Below are 18003 nucleotides of genomic sequence, written 5' to 3' on the forward strand. Positions count from 1 at the left end.
TAATTTCTTTATTAAAATGTATTTTCCATGGTAGTCCAAAGGGGAGATGCATCCATGTTCCTTGGAAGTTGACTGGGCTCCAAATGTCCTTGCCAGTCAGGTGATGCACGGGTTATTCAGATATTTTTTCTTGTAGTGAGAAACCTAGATGGAAGCGCTAGGCCCACAGTGTGGACACCACCAGGATTGAGGTAAATCAGGGAATAGTGATGTAAAACTTGGGTTCAAAAAGCCTATGGATCACAGGAAGGAGGAAAAACTGAGGCAAGTCAGAATTTTTACAGTTTGAGGTCCTGGGAAAGAATGAGCTGATGAAGAAAAGCTGAAGTCCAAAGCCACAGCTTTTCAGTTATCTAAATTTTTGGTCCAGTAGTGGAAGTCAAAGAAGAAATGGAAAAATAGCTAACTGTTCATCTCAGGCATAATGTGTTATACAAACCAAGTGATATCGACAATGTGTCCATTTTATCCACACCTAATTCAAGATTCCAAGTGGTCACAAGTGTGTACTGATGGTGGTCGTCACAACAAAAAAATGTATTAGTTTTCTGTTCTCAAATGTAAGAAAAGTATAATGCCACCAGTACACAAATTACACTGTCAAAATATTTGTTACATGGGTCCTAGGAACCAAATTCCTAAAACTGAACAGGATGGAAACTCCAATAAATGAGGTTCATCTACAAATACTTAACATGCTACTTTTAAACAGGAATATCACAGAACCATAGGAGCTTACAGCACAGAAGGAGGCCATTCGACCCATCGTGACTACGCCAGCTCTTTCTTAGACCAACCCAAAACTAATGTCACAGCCCTGCTCTCTCCTCAAAACCCTGCATCTTCTTCTGCTACAATAAAGTTTAAAATAAGTGGGTTAATGTCCGTGTAAAAATAGTAGTACAAACGCATTGTTTTCCCACCTGAACTTCAGTGCTCAGAATTTCTACCATAATGAGCTGTGTATTATCAACATTATCCTTCAGCAATATATTTTTCCAACAACTTTACATAGTGCAATAATTCATACCCCTTTCAAAACATCTTCCATATAGTCACTGTACTTCATGAAGAGATTTATCTTCCAGCTTGTGTTGCAGTTCACGGAGTTTACCTATAGTTGAAAATTTTGAAATAAACAGAATAGTATTGAAAATAAAACAATTACCTTCTTACTATGGACAACCTATAAACTCCCTACCACTACAAATTATTTTTCATTATTTCTAAAAGTATTGGTGTCAGAATCTTGCATGCAGCTTAATTAATTGTGTGTCAACAGAAGAGGAATTCAACTTACCCCTACCGCCAAACACATTTCATATTTGTACTGAAATACTTCCTATTATCACTTCCTGTGATGGATAGGATCTTCGATCACATTTGTTTCGTCAATGTGTTTTCTTTTTTGGAATAGCGATTAATATTATGCAATCTTACATGAACCTGACAAAATATGAAGAGATGCAACCACCAGATGCTACTTCTGCATAGGCCGGTGTCTCTCTATCTCCAGTTGGACATTCATTTTTATTTCTCTTGATCCTCTCTGCCTTTTAATTCTTTTTCCTTAAATCCCTCTTAGATCCTCTTTTGCTGTCTTTTGTTTCTCTCCATCATTCTCCCTCAACCTTTTCTTTTCTCTTCCTTTCATTATTTCTCTCACATCGTCTGGTGTTCCTTCCCTCTGTTGTGTTCTTACCTCTTGACAGCCTGGGTTGTCAAGCAGCTCATAATTGCTTGCATGTAATGGCTGTCCAGCGTTGACTGGATTCAACACCACTTTGTCTCCAACCACCACCTAAAACATATAGTCCACATGTTGGTATAATTACAATAAAAATATCACTTTAAGGTTAAAACAAAGTGGCAACAGTGCAGCCTTTTTACTTTGAAAACTTTATTTGAAATTTCATGGTATCATGATCTGATTTCTGATGGCAAAACATAGAAAGCAACAAACTCAATTTCAGATATGCAAAATAGATTTTGAAATCATCGCATCCATGACATAAACTTAGCAATTCAAAGATGTTCTACTCCAAAGAAATTACAGGATTTTCTGCTTCTGCTGATTGTGAGCCTGGCCTGAAAAGGAGTTAAGAGAGATCTGGGGCTATATGTGCACAAATCGTTGAAGGTGGCAGGGCAGGATGAGAAAGCGGTTAAAAAAACATACAGGATCCTGGGCTTTATAAATAGGGGCATAGAGTACATAAGCAAGCAACCTTTATAAAACATTGGTTCAGCCACAACTGGAGTATTGTGCCCACTTCTGGGCATCGCACTTTAAGGAGGATGTGAAGGCCTTAGAGAGGGTGCAGAAGAGGTTCTCTAGAATGGTTCCAGGGATGAAGGGCTTCAGTTATGTGGATAGACTGGAGAAGCTGGGGTTGTTCTCCTTAGAGCAGAGAAAGTTGAGAGGAGATTTGATAGAGGTATTCAATATCATGAAGGGTCTAGACAGAGTAGGTAGAGAGAAACTCTTCCCATTGGCGGGTCAAAAATCAGAGGACATAGATTAAGGTGATTGGCAAAAGAACCAAAGGCGACATGAGGAAAAACTTTTTTTACACAGCAAGTGGTTGTGATCTGGAATGCACTGCCTGAGGGGGTGGTGGAGGCAGATTCAATTGTGGCTTTCAAAAGGGAATTGGATAAGTACTTGAAGGGAAAACATTTGCACGGCTACGGGGAAAGGACGGAGAAGTGGGACTAGCTGGATTGCTTTTGCAGAGAGCCGGACTCGATGGGCCGAATTGCCTCCTTCCGTTGCTGTAACCATTCAATGATTCTACGATTTGCACTCATACATGAACCTGATAAAACACATGCTGCTACTGCTGCCGGTCTCTTACTCTCGCTCTTGTGATATTAATATTTATTTCTCTTCATCCTCTCTTCTTTTCAATTTTTTTCTTTGAATTCCCTCTTAGATCCTCTTTCTCCGTCTTTTACTTCTCTCCATCATTCTCCCTGAGCCTACTGATTTCTCTCCCTCTCTTTGGTTCGCTCACGTTTTCTGATATTCTCCCTCTCTGATGTTCTTGCCTTTTGACAACAACAACAACTTGCATTTATATAGGATCTTTAACGTAGTCAAACATCCCAAGGCGCTTCACAGGGGGAATCAAACAAAAGAAGATATTAGGACAGGTGACTAAAAGCTTGGTCAAAGAGGTAGTTTTTAAGGAGCATCTTAAAAAGAGGAGAGAAAGGTAGTGAGGCAGAAAGGTTTGGGGAGGGGATTTCAGAGCTTAGGGCCTAGGCAGCTGAAGGCACAGCCGCCAATGCTGGAGCGATTAAAATCGGAGATGCGCAAGAGGCAAGAATTAGAGGGGTGCAGAGATCTCGGAGGGTTGTAGGGCTGGAGGAGATTACAGAGCTAGGGAGGGACGAGGCCATGGAGGGATTTGAAAACAAGGATGAGAATTTTAAAATTGAGGCATTCTCAGACCTGAAGCCAATGTAGGTCAGCGAGCACAGGGGTGATGGGTGAACGGGACTTGGTGCAAGTTAGGATACGGACAGCATAGTTTTGGAAGAGCTCAAGTTTATGGAAGGTGGAAGATGGGAGGCCGGCCAGGAGAGCATTGGAATAGTCATGTCCAGAGGTAACAAAGGCATAGATGAGGGTTTCAGCAGCAGATGAACTGAGGCGGGGCAGAGACAGGCGACGTTACGGAGCAGGAAGCAGGCAGTCTTGGTGATGGAGCAGATATGTGGTCGGAAGGTCATCTCAGGGTCAAATAGGATGCCAAAGTTGTGAACGGTCTGGTTCAGCCTCAGACAGTGGCCAGGGAGAGAGATGGAGTCGGTGACTAGGGATTGGAATTTGTAGTGGGGACTGAAGACAATGACAGCCTGGACTATCAAGCGATCTGGGCTCTCAAGGAGGCAAGAACTCAACTGGTCCTGAGATTTAGTTTACCTACAACTCAACAGCGTCAACAACATCAGCATGTCAACAAAAACAACAAATTGCATTTATATAGCATCTTTAAGACAGAAAAACGTCCAAAGGTGTTATCAGACAAAAATGGATCCCGAGCCAAAGAAGGAAATATTAGATGGGGAGGGTCAAAAACGTGATTAAAAAGGAAGATCTTAAAAGGAGGAGTGGGAGGTGGAGAGGCAGAGGGGATTAAGGAGAGAATTCCAGAGTGCAGCAGTTGAAGGCACAAACACCAATGGTGGGGTGAAGATGGGGGATGCACAAGAAGCTAGAGTTGGAGGAACGAAGAAGACTACAGAGATAGGGAGGGTAAAGGTAATGAAGAGATTTAAACACGAGGATTGAGAATTTTGAATTGGAGGCATTGGGGGACCAGGAGCCACGAAAAGAACCATGGACAGGAGTGATGGGTAAATGGGACTAGGTGCAGAATAGGATATGGACAGCATAGTTTTGGATGAGCTGAAGTTGAGGGTGTGGAGGATGGGAGACTGGCCAGGAGAGCATTGAAATACTCGAGTCTGGAGGCAACAAAGGTACGAATGAAGGTTTCGGCAGAAGATGGGCTGAGGCAGAGGCCGAGGTGGACAATCTTATGGAGGTGAAAGTAAACAGGTTTTATAATGGAGAGGATATAGGATTGGAAGCTTAGCACGGGTTGAAGCAGGATGTTGAGGTTGTAAAGAGTCCGGTTTAACCAGAGACAGTGGCCTGAGAGTGGCAATGGAATTGTTTTCGCGAGTAGGGGGTTTATGGTGGAGGATAATGACGATGGCTTTGGTCTAGAATTGTTTAACTGAAGGAAACTGCAGCTCATCCAAGATTGGATGTCAGACAGGCAGCCTGACAGCACAGAGGCAGTGGAGGGGTCAAGCAAGGTGGTGAAGAGGTGGAGCTGGGAGTTGTCAGCGTGTATGTGGAGCAGATCTCATGTCCGGATGATGTAGGGGCAACATGTAGGTGAGGATGAGGAAGGAATCAAGGATAGATCTTTGGGGGACTCCAGAGGTAATGGTGTGGGTGATAGGAAGAGATGCCATTGCTGGAGATGCTCTGGATACGGTCAAATGGGTTAAGAGTGGAACAAAGCAAGGGTAGTCCGACTGAGCAGGGCAACGGAGGAGAGGTATTGGAGGAGGATGATGTCAAAGGCTGCAGAGAGGGTGAGGAGGACGAGAAAGAAAAACACCCATGGTCACAGTCACAGAAGATGTCATTTGTGACATTGATTAGGGCTGTTTCAGTGCTGCCGCCGAGGGGATGTATTTGGGAGGCAACAGCACATACAGGGACCTTGGAGAGGAAATGGAGATTGGAGATGGGGCGGTAGTTTGCAAGAACACAGAGGTCAAGAATGGGGTTTTCCGACGGGCCACAGCGAAAAATCGCGTAGACCTCCTTAGAAGACTAACACGGGACGCAACCAACAGAGTACCCTTCGTCGTCCAGTACTTCCCCGGAGCGGAGAAACTACGCCATGTTCTCCGCCGCCTTCAACATGTCATCAATGATGACAAAAACCTCGCTATGGCCATCCCCACACCTCCACTACTCACCTTTAAACAGCCACCCAACCTCAAACAAACCATCGTTCGCAGCAAATTACCTAGCTTTCAGGAGAACAGCGTCCACGACACCACACAACCCTGCCACGGTAACCTCTGCAAGACATGCCAGATCATCGACACAGATACCACCATCACATGAGAGGACACCACCCACCAGGTGCACGGTTCATACTCCTGTGACTCGGCCAACGTTGTCTACCTCATACGTTGCAGGAAAGGATGCCCCAGAGCATGGTACATTGGCAAAACCATGCAGACGCTGCGACAACGGATGAACGGACACCGCGCAACAATCGCCAAACAGGAGGGTTCTCTCCCTGTCGGGGAACACTTCAGCAGTCATGGACATTCAGCCACCGACCTTCGGGTAAGCATACTCCAAGGCGGCCTTCGAGACACACGACAACGCAAAATCGTCGAGCAGAAATTGATAGCCAAGTTCCGCACCCATGAGGACGGCCTCAACCGGGATCTTGGGTTCATGTCACACTACACGTAACCCCACCAGCGAACAAATGTTATCTGTTTTTAATATAACGGGTCATTGACTGTCTTCCTTCTCTCTCTCTCTTTTTTTTGGGGGGTTTGGATATTCGGTGGCCTTTTAGGTGACACCTTTCTGTCTGCTCACTGTGATTGCCTTGGCAACGGGCAGTAATCACCAGGCATTGTTCTGTGATTTTCAAATGCGAAGGATTTGAAAATGTCATTTCCATACCGTTCACCTGAGGAAGGAGGAAGCCTCCGAAAGCTTGTGGAATTTAAAATAAATTTGTTGGACTATAACTTGGTGTTGTAAAATTGTTTACAATTGTCAACCCCAGTCCATCACCGGCATCTCCACATCGGGGTTTTTTTTGAGGGGGGTGATGACAGCTGCTTTGAAAGAGAGTGGATAGTACCTGAAAAGATGGACCCACTTGCAATGTCAGCTAGCATGGGGGCCAGGAAAGGATGTTGGATGGTCAGCAGTTTAGTGGAAATGGGGTCAAGAGATCAGGAGGTGGGTCGCAGGGACTCAGCTTGCTTGGAGAAGGCATGAGGGAAGATAGGAAAAAAACTAGAGAAATAAGTGGATCAGGATTATGGCAGGGGGGAGCCAGGGGGAAAGTTTGACTTGATGGGCAAGAAGAAAAGGGGAAGCAGCAGAGGCAGCTGAATGAAAGGTCTCAATCTTATTGACGAAGCAGTCCATGAGCTCCTTAAACTTGTTGGAGGTGAGGGAGGAGGGGGGCAGGGGAGACGGTTGATATTGGAGAAAAGAAGCTGGGAGTTATCTTTGCTGTCAAGGATGATCCTGGAGTAATGAACGGTTTTGGCAGACTCAAATACAATGAATACCTAACATCTATCTTTTACTTCAATTGCCTTCAAGATCAGTCAGTATTTCTATGCTATTACTGGTACACTCTTACATTGTCTCCATTACTCCTTAGCTTCCAAAATGGCTGTATGAATAACCAGGAGCCTTCATTCCCTGTACCATCCAGTGTGACTCTCATGGCATTCTTCTCCAAGAGAGCTGGTAGCCTCTTATTCACAGTCAAGTATTTATTGCTTTTCATGTGCAGCAGCTGAAAGAGGGAAGAAAATAACAATAAAACTCAGGGAAGAGGAAATATTTATTTACAATGCATGCATGTTTCACATTATTAGATATTTAATTAGTAATGCCAACAATGGTCATTCTCTAGGCAACGAAAAGCATATATTATCTATTTATGGAACACACAGAATGTAGCAACAGATAATATTCCTATCAACCATTGCATCATTTCATAATGATCCCTTTCTCACATCAGCTAGTGTGCCCACTATTTAACATTAACTTTCCTGATTATTTATTTGAACTATCAAATTAATATGTTATCAGAATCTGATGCTCAATTTCCTTTGAATATAGCTGCGGTTGTTACTTATCTGATGCATAGTGCAGAGCCCATGGTGCATGTCAAAGTGCAGGGGATCCAAGTTAACAAAGAGAAATGATCATTTTTGGTAAGATATAGAACAATGTCATTCTTCAAACTAGATTCATTCAATAAACATGTCAGGAACTCTTAAAAATTGGTCAATATTTAAAAGAAATATTGTTTAAATTCAACTGCAGTATAGCTGAGGTACTAAAATATTACAAATTAGCCATAGTCTTTAGAAATCCTGATCCACACTGATTGCTGATTCGACTCAGGCATATTTGATAAGTGAGTTATCCACAGATCTCACATTTATTTTTTCAAAATGAAGCTGACAACCTTTCAAAGTTAAGTCGATGAGCCAAATAATATTATTTTCCATTAGTCTGCACTCACTGTGCCCTGGAGATCCATTTGATTTCTTGTCATAATGTTTTAGTCCATGCCAGTCAGTCTATGACAATGTGATTTACTTTTCTGTGCCGTTAATGTGCGGCTGCTCGGCGTAACCAGGGCAGCAGTGACCTGAAATGGCTTTGGTTCACTTACCGCCTTTTTACGCTGCCATTCCAGCCACCACTACCTTAGTAGGGGCCTGTAGATGGGCGGCCTGAGTGCCCGTTTGCTTCAGATCGGAGGCCACTTTTAGTATTAAAACCGTGGTCCTATGTCGTACATAGGACCCCGATTGCAATTTGTACCGGCGTTGAGCAGCCTAATCAGTGGTCCATGAAGAGAATGCTGGAGGCAGCCCACAAACGGCCGGAAACCGTTTTCATCTTTTATTTCTGTGAGGCTAAGGGGAGCAGGCCACTGAGCAAAATGTATTTGTAAAATCTTGTTGCAATGTACAAGTACAATATGTAAAAGTACGTACATGTATACTATATGACAGGATGATCTTAAAGTGACAACACCATATAAGGCAAATAATGAAAAAGCATTGTCTTTATGAATGACATGGCAACCTACCTTCGAACCACATTAATAAAATGAAGAGAGGTTAAAAGAACACCAAGTGAGAATAGTACAGAAAACATGGTGACCTAACGCTTTTTAAAAATATGAAATGATAACTAGTTATCTGCATTGAAGTGAAGAGGGACATAAAGCATTTTAATTAAAAATGAATAGTTTAACAAGTAAGAATTAAATCTTTAAAAGTATTAATGGAAGTTCATGTCATTGCTCCTTTTATTAGTATAATTGTGACAGACGCAGAGCTCTGTCATGCTTCAACAATAAAGCATGGATTTTAACTTCTATCAAAAGTCAGGAGCCGAGGCACACGGTAATCCATCCGGCCCTCTGCAGCATGATGTCTGGGAGATTTTAACTCCTGGACCTCATCTGCATACTTGTCATCAACCTCCCACCTGAACCTGGCAGGAGCACTAGCTGGCCGGTGGTGGGAGCCGAATTTCAACGTCAGGAGGCCGCTACCGGGGACCCGAAAGAACAGGCGACCGTCTAACCTAGTTGGTTCTTCGGAAAATTGTTGCCTGTGTACATAGTTATTTGCATCAGAAAATTACCTCATGTCTTTGAATTGTTGATCCATTTCATATTTATGTGTATGCAAGATTACCATATGGAGAAGACATCATTTTTTATTTTTGATAATTATCAAAGCAGTTTCAAGCAAATCAAAATTCCAATGCGCATTATTTAGAGCCTTGGCCAAATGTCATGAGCAATCAACTCAAGAGGTTGCTGTTAATGCCCTATCTATCCAAATGGTAGGATTGATTAATATCATGAGTGTCTGTCAGTTAAGAAAGAACCACTTTGATTTTTCGTCAAAGTTTGCCTTTGAAAGCTCAGCAGAATTGTTTAATAATTGGGGGTTTTCTCCGTATATCTACGCAAAAGCAATGCAAAGGGGCTCTGTGGACTTCTGCATCATAACATAGCATTAGTAGTTCTGCTAAATGATACCGGAAAGAACTTTAAGATCTTGCATTCAGAATTGGAACAATTTAAGTTTTGTGAAAGTCATGCAAGATCATTATTGTACTGCAGTTTATTTGTGGTAGTCGTTTGCTTCTGTGTAATTACATTGCTTGTAAATAAATTTGGCCATTAGCTTTAACCTGAATGTTATGGTCCGACAGTGTGCTGTTTTCTGGCTTTTGGAGTGAAGAGAAGAGCATAGTGGGAAATCCATATAGTCTCCAATTTAAAATACAGAGGTAAAAATGTAATTGGTAGTTCTGCAACATGACATTTCATTCACATCATGCATAAGAAATCAAATTCCAATTTATAAGAAACAATGGTCTGATTATTGAAATTGCCTATTTGTTGTGAAACTCAGTCAAGAGTGTTGATAGAGAAATGGAATTTCTGAAAAACTAGAGCTCGTTAGTGCATAATTACTGCCAAAGTATCTAACTGCCCAGCCACAGAGAACACAGCCCCATTATATCCCCATTCACGATGGCATGTCATTCCGAGACAATTTCAAACAGGCATCTTTCTAGAAAGTCTACCCACTCATTTTCAATTTAAAATGAAAGGCTGCAACTGTAAGTGATGTAGAAGACACCGTGGGTGAGCAGGCAAGTAATCCATAAATGTGGTATTACGAATACTTTGCAAGAGATTCGGAAAGTATGCATTTTAGAACAATGTTAGCTTGTTAAAAAAAATTCAAAAGAAAGTTTTCGAAAGTTTACAGTTCAATAAGGTTGTGTTGCATTTCTCATATGCGACATTTTCTTCTCAAGGCAGTTTTTGAAAGGACAGGATGTCACTCTTTAGCAAGAACGAATGAGAAGCTGTATAATTATTATATATTTTAATTGTGTGACCTGAGATGCAGACAAGTGTTACAATTGACCTTGTTGCACTCAAACCACTTAAAATTAGTTCAATATTCCCACTAAAGTTTAGCGTTGATAAATTCCTCAGCTGTTTTTGGGGTGGATCAGGAGCAGGGCACAATTTCTGCCCACGCCAAGCATTTTCTCCTGACCCTAAGCCAAATCTCAGGATCAAGGACTTTAGTATGCTGTAGGTACCTTTGACATTTTCAGAGCAACGAGAGTGGAGGAGGTGGGAGAATTTGCTGTGGTATAAGGAAGCAAGCTGCTCCAAACAAAGATTTTTAAAGAGTTTAAAATTGGCAAAGTTCCAAATTTATCACTTTCCCTGTGATTGACTGAAACAGACATTTAAAATTTCGAAAGGCATTAAAATCCTGGCCATCCACTTATGCCAGGATCAGGTCCTGACAAGCAAGTACATCATCTTCATGCAGGCATGCACCGCAATGGGGATAATGAGACAGAGCTGGCCCCACTTCCAGTGGAAATGTCAATGCAGGATAAAGGGATAATGACCCAGGATAACCACCCCAATTCTGCTCCAATTACACAGATTCAGCACCCCTAAAAGACAGGAACTCTAGGGCTGAGATATTCAAACTTGTTTAAATAGTTGAATTTATTGACTGTGATTTATGATCCTTCCAACCTTATAGCAGGAAGCCTTGTAATGAGCAATGAGCTTAACAATGGTTCCCAAACAATCAGAACTCTTATTTATCTGTACCCATAATTTATTTCACACAAGACAAATATATCACTTCATATACTTAGTAAGGATGCTTGTGTACATTTTTAAGTAATCTCCTCTCCAACACTAGCGCTATCTCAGGTGCTTCTTCCTCCAGGTAAGGTGGCCTACACTATAGTTTTCTTCACTGGCTTCCATCATTGCCAATCTATGATTATGATGTGGAGATGCCGGTGATGGACTGGGGTTGACAATTGTAAACAATTTTACAACACCAAGTTATAGTCCAGCAATTTTATTTTAAATTCACAAGCTTTCGGAGACTTCCTCCTTCCTCAGGTAAATGTTCAGGATCTCCTTGAAGCCTACGCATTTATACATATAGAACAATACATGGTGTTTACAGACTGCCCCTGCAACTGCCCGTTGCCAAGGCAATCACCGTGTTCAGACAGAGAGGTGTCACCTGCAGAACCCCCGAATACACATTCAACAAAAAAACAAACAGGGAAAAAAAACAGAGAAGAAAAACAGAGAGAGGCAGAAACATCCGGAAGGCAGAGAGAGCCAGCAAATGACCCATTATATTAAAAACAGATAACATTTGTTCGCTGGTGGGGTAACGTGTAGCGTGACATGAACCCAAGATCCCGGTTGAGGCCGTCCTCATGGGTGCGGAACTTGGCTATCAATTTCTGCTCGACGATTTTGCGTTGTCGTGTGTCTCGAAGGCCGCCTTGGAGTACGCTTACCCGAAGGTCGGTGGATGAATGTCCATGACTGCTGAAGTGTTCCCCGACTGGGAGGGAACCCTCCTGTTTGGCGATTGTTGCGCGGTGTCCGTTCATCCGTTGTCGCAGCGTCTGCATGGTCTCGCCAATGTACCATGCTCTGGGGCATCCTTTCCTGCAACGTATGAGGTAGACAACGTTGGCCGAGTCACAGGAGTATGAACCATGCACCTGGTGGGTGGTGTCCTCTTGTGTGATGGTGGTATCTGTGTCGATGATCTGGCATGTCTTGCAGAGGTTACCGTGGCAGGGTTGTGTGGCGTCGTGGACGCTGTTCTCTTGAAAGCTAGGTAATTTGCTGCGAACGATGGTCTGTTTGAGGTTGGGTGGCTGTTTAAAGGCGAGTAGTGGAGGTGTGGGGATGGCCATAGCGAGGTGTTTGTCCTCATTGATGACATGTTGAAGGCTGCGGAGAACATGGCGTAGTTTCTCCGCTCCGGGGAAGTACTGGACGACAAAGGGTACTCTGTTGGTTGCGTCCCGTGTTGGTCTCCTGAGGAGGTCTATGCGATTTTTCGCTGTGGCCCGTCGGAACTGTCGATCGACGAGTCGAGCGTCATATCCCGTTCTTACTAGTAAGAACGGGATATGACGCTCGACTCGTCGATCGACAGTTCCGACGGGCCACAGCGAAAAATCGCATAGACCTCCTCAGGAGACTAACACGGGACGCAACCAACAGAGTACCCTTTGTCGTCCAGTACTTCCCCGGAGCGGAGAAACTACGCCATGTTCTCCGCAGCCTTCAACATGTCATCAATGAGGACAAACACCTCGCTATGGCCATCCCCACACCTCCACTACTCGCCTTTAAACAGCCACCCAACCTCAAACAGACCATCGTTCGCAGCAAATTACCTAGCTTTCAAGAGAACAGCGTCCACGACGCCACACAACCCTGCCACGGTAACCTCTGCAAGACATGCCAGATCATCGACACAGATACCACCATCACACAAGAGGACACCACCCACCAGGTGCATGGTTCATACTCCTGTGACTCGGCCAACGTTGTCTACCTCATACGTTGCAGGAAAGGATGCCCCAGAGCATGGTACATTGGCGAGACCATGCAGACGCTGCGACAACGGATGAACGGACACCGCGCAACAATCGCCAAACAGGAGGGTTCCCTCCCAGTCGGGAACACTTCAGCAGTCATGGACATTCATCCACCGACCTTCGGGTAAGCATACTCCAAGGCGGCCTTCGAGACACACGACAACGCAAAATCGTCGAGCAGAAATTGATAGCCAAGTTCCGCACCCATGAGGACGGCCTCAACCGGGATCTTGGGTTCATGTCACGCTACACGTTACCCCACCAGCGAACAAATGTTATCTGTTTTTAATATAATGGGTCATTTGCTGGCTCTCTCTGCCTTCCGGATGTTTCTGCCTCTCTCTGTTTTTCTTCTCTGTTTTTTTTCCCTGTTTGTTTTTTTGTTGAATGTGTATTCGGGGGTTCTGCAGGTGACACCTCTCTGTCTGAACACGGTGATTGCCTTGGCAACGGGCAGTTGCAGGGGCAGTCTGTAAACACCATGTATTGTTCTATATGTATAAATGCGTAGGCTTCAAGGAGATCCTGAACATTTACCTGAGGAAGGAGGAAGTCTCCGAAAGCTTGTGAATTTAAAATAAAATTGCTGGACTATAACTTGGTGTTGTAAAATTGTTTACAAATCTATGATTAGCCAACAAAAGATGTGCTTCTGTAGGGGTGAACTTGTACTACTGATTTTACTCAGTTCTACCCCACAAAAAAAAAAGTGCTGATGCTCTGCTGCTGTGCAATGCTCTGTCTAACAACACAGAGGGAGCATGGTGAAACTCACTTGAGTGAGGCACACATATTTGTGTGTGGCTCAAGCCTGGAAGCGACAATTATGACCTTCTGTTTAGGGGTGCAGCGCACTATCAATAGAACTTACTGATGGTCCACTTTTGTTATTTACAAAAAGAAAAGTCCATTCACTAATTTCCCAATTTTGTTTTTTATTCGTTCATGGGATGTGGCGTCACTGGCAAGGCCAGCAGTTGTTGCCCATCCCTAATTGCCCTTGAGAAGGTGGTGGTGAGCCACTGCAGTCCGTGTGGTTAAGGTTCTCCCACAGTGCTGTTAGGAAGGGAGTTCCAGGATTTTGATCCAGCGACAATGTAGGAACGGAGATATATTTCCAAGTCGGGATGGTGTGTGACTTGGAGGGGAACGTGCAGGTGGTGTTGTTCCCATGTGCCTGCTGCCCTTGTCCTTCTAGGTGGTAGAGGTCGTGCGTTTGGGAGGTGCTGTCGAAGAAGCCTTGGCGAGTTGCTGCAGTTTCATCCTGTGGATGGTACATACTGCAGCCACCGTGCGCCGGTGGTGAAGGGAGTGAATGTTTAGGGTGGTGGATGGGGTGCCAATCAAGTGGGCTGCTTTGTCCTGGATGGTGTCGAGCTTCCTGAGTGTTGTTAGAGCTGCACTCATCCAGGCAAGTGGAGAGTGTTCCATCACACTCCTGACTTGTGTCTTGTAGGTGGTGGAAAGGCTTTGGGGAGTCAGGAGGTGAGTCACTCGCCACAGAATACCCAGCCTCTGACCTGCTCTTGTTGCCACAGTATTTATGTGGCTGGTCCAGTTAAGTTTCTGGTCAATGGTGACCCCCAGGATGTTGATGTTGGGGGATTTAGCGATGGTAATGCCATTGAATGTCAAGGGGAGATGGTTAGACTCTCTCTTGTTGGAGATGGTCATTGCCTGACACTTGTCTGGTGCGAATGTTACTTGCCACTTATCAGCCCAAGCCTGGATGTTGTCCAGGTCTTGCTGCATGCGGGCATGGATTGCTTCATTTTCTGAGGGGTTGCGAATGGAATTGAACACTGTGCAATCATCAGCGAACATCCCCATTTCTGACCTTATGATGGAGGGAAGATCATTGATGAAGCAGCTGAAGATGGTTGGGCCTAGGACACTGCCTTGAGAAACTCCTGCAGCAATGTCCTGGGGCTGAGATGATTGTCCTCCAACAACCACTACCATCTTCCTTTGTTCTAGGTATGACTCCAGCCACTGGAGAGTTTTCCCCCTGATTCCCATTGACTTCAATTGCCGCAGATTGAATTCCTGACCTTGATTGGGCCCTTGGGCTGTGCTGAATGAAATTAAGGTTCTATTCCAAGGATAGTAAGGGAGGAAGAGGACAAGCAACACAAGCCAGATGGTACTGTTCTCACACACCTCCTAATAGTTACTTCCAAAGTAGCAATGCCAATGTCCTGGTAGTAGGTTCTGTCAGCTGGAGAATGATTTGTGATGTGAGCAGAAGGAATGTGGACAAGGAATAGAAGAAGTAAAAATAAAATAAAATTCATACTGTAGTAGAAAAATGCTTGAATTAACTCTCAAACTAAGGTAAGAAAAAAAATCCCATTCTGCAGCATTGTGACAGCACGAATAGCCAACAATTAACCATCTATTAACTACAATAAAGCTGCTGCTGGGACTAGGGACAAAATTCGTTATAACCAAAGGTTTGCAATACCAAGGTTTGTAATTACAAAATAATTATTATTTACTATCTAAATCCCCTGATTTTCTTAACTTCTTCCATTCAGATCATTACCTAGCCGCCCACTCCAAGGCTGACAGATATAAATTCCCTGAATGATATATCAAAACTTATAAATGCTCATAGTGATAAATAGTTGTCACGGATGAAATGATGAGCAAAGATACTGTAATAAATCCTGCTGGTACCTGAGAGATTTGGAAGGTGAAGGCAATGCAAATGAGAATGGCAGCTCTTTGGGAGGATTTGGAGAAGAGTACTAATAAAATCTTTAAACAAGAATATATTACTCCTAATTTATTCACACTATCTGCTCATAAGAGAAAGCGGTTTTAAGATTGATGACCATACGAAAAATTAGCTTGGGTTTGCCTACTGCAGGATATGGGCTCCTCTCACTGGCAGCTCCAGCTGCTACGAACCAAAAATGAAACTGAACTCTTGACAGTCATAATCTAACACAAAGGAAGCCTAAGCCTTAGATGAAAGCTGATTGTCCTAGCCAACTTCAAGATTCAGACAGGAGTCAGACGGTCTATGGGGTAACAGACGAGATTGATTGACCTAGTAATTATCAGATAAGGACGGCTTTGTTCTAAAAGAAGTTCAAAATGTACATTGCTTAGGGCCTCGGCAGGTGGGACATCCTATGATGACACTCATCCTTGGAGACCCAGCAACCATAAAGGCTGTGGATACTTCGACCATTTTCTGTTTCTATTTCAGATTTCCAACATTCATGTTTTTTTATTTTTCATCTTTTGGTTTCATCTGCATGGGAGACGTGGTAAGTTGTAGAGAGGTGGGTGAAAATGACTTCTCTAACAATTCCATTAGCAAAAGGATTGCTCCTCAGTTTTTTTTCTCCTTTAGGAAAAGGTCTCACATCTGGCTAAAAAATATCAAATACTTTAATTAGATTTTAATGCCTTGTTTACATGGCTGATTCAATCTTGTACCCATTCATCGAGTCTTGTCCTTGAAGCAGGGTTTAATGTTGTGCATTAGTAAATGGAACAGAAGACCAAAGGAAATTCAGGCTCCATAAGACTTGCCGAGATAACAGTGCTATAAGTAGCTTCAAACTGCCAAAGCCAGGTGTACATTTTGCATTAAAAAAGGCATTGTGATCAATAATATTTGACTTGCGAGTCAAATAATTCTAATGTAAAGAAGCTAAACATGCTGTGAGGTGACAACATCCCCCTTTGACAAGATGTTTCCACTTCCTGCTACCCCTCCCCTGCTCACCTGTGCTCAGTGAATCACTCACCGTGTTACCCTCACCCTCGCTATGTGAATCCCTCGAGGCGGATGTAGCTTGATTTTCTCTCAGGATGTGGGGGACACTGACAAATATTTTATTCCCATTCCTAGTTGCTCTGAGAAGGTGGCCTTCTCCTTGAACTGCTGCAGTCCTTTGCTGATCATACTTCCACAATGGTGTTAGATAGGATTTTCACAATTTTGGCTCAGTGGCAGTATATGTCCAAGTGAGGAAGATGTATGACTTGAAGGGGAACTTGTAGGTGATGGTGTTCCCATGATCTGGCTACTCTTGTCCTTCTTAGTGGTGGAGGTCATGGGGCTGGGATATGCTTTTGAAGTAAACTTGGAGAGTTGCTGCAGTGCATCTTTTAGGTAGTGCATAGTGTAACATGGTGCACAAGTGTTGGAGACAGTGGATATTGAATTCAGTGGTAGAGGTGCCAATGAAGAAAACTGCTCTGCCCTGAATAGTGTCAAACTTCTTAAGTGCACCCATTCAAGAGAGTGATGAATATTCCATCACACTCCTTCCTTGAGTCTTGTAGGTGGTGTAGAGGTATTGATGAGTTAAGAAGTAAACCATTCATCAGAGTACCCAGCTTCTGCCCTGCTCTTGCAAACATGCTGTTGATATGGTTGGTTCAATTAAGCTCCTAGTCAATGACACCCAAGATGTTGATGGTAGTGGGTTCAGCCATTATGCTACCATTCTGGATCAAGGGAGGGGAATGGACCTTTTATTTTGATCATCATTGCCTAGCACTTATGTGGCATGAATACTACCTACCACTGGTCAGCCCAAGCCTGGATATTGTCCAGATCCTTCTGTAGGCTGGCATGGATTGCTTCGTTATCAGAGGAATTGTGAATGGAGCTGAACACTGTGGAATCATCAACAAACAGTTCCACTTCTGACCTTATGCTGAAGAAAAAGTAATTAATGAAATAGCTGAAGATGGTTGGAGCAAGCAGTGAGGGGCCAATTGCCCTGTATTTCCCTGAGACACTCCTTCAGCAATGTCCTGCAGTTACAATGATGGAGCGACGATGATTGGCCTCCAACAACCACGATGTCCATTTTTTAGGTCGGGTATGACGCTAGTCACTAAAGGTTCCCCCCCACCACCACTCCTACTGACCTCAGTTTTGCTAGGGCTGCTTAGCTCAATGATCAGTCAAATTCTGCCTTGATGTCAAGGGCAACTATTCTCACCTTTCCTCTGGCAAACAGCTCTTGCATCTATGTCTGACGCAAAGCTATGATGAGGAATGGAACCAAGTTGCTTTGGCACAACCCAAACTGATCATCAGCGAGCAGGTTACTGGCGAGAAGTTGTCAGTTTATAGCACTGTTAACGATTCCTTCTATTACTTACTCATGACTGGGAGGAGACTGATCGGGCAGTAATTGGCCAGGTTAGATTTATCCTGC

At 43.6% G+C, this 18003-nt stretch overlaps 1 protein-coding gene across 2 annotated transcripts in view; it reads right to left on the reverse strand.

Moving 5' to 3' along the window:
* Window positions 1-18003, reverse strand: part of itpr3 (inositol 1,4,5-trisphosphate receptor, type 3) — a 263682-nt gene that overhangs the window by 142426 nt on the left and 103253 nt on the right. For both annotated transcript variants that reach the window (XM_068007424.1, XM_068007423.1), the window contains exons 5-7: window positions 6939-7097; window positions 1703-1801; window positions 1031-1114 (exon numbers count right to left, since the gene is read on the reverse strand). In XM_068007424.1, coding sequence (XP_067863525.1) covers window positions 1031-1114; window positions 1703-1801; window positions 6939-7097 — 342 coding nt within the window. The remainder of the gene's footprint in view (window positions 1-1030; window positions 1115-1702; window positions 1802-6938; window positions 7098-18003) is intronic.

Source organism: Heptranchias perlo, chromosome 27 (assembly GCF_035084215.1).
Source record: "Heptranchias perlo isolate sHepPer1 chromosome 27, sHepPer1.hap1, whole genome shotgun sequence".
NCBI classification, from domain to species: domain Eukaryota; kingdom Metazoa; phylum Chordata; class Chondrichthyes; order Hexanchiformes; family Hexanchidae; genus Heptranchias; species Heptranchias perlo.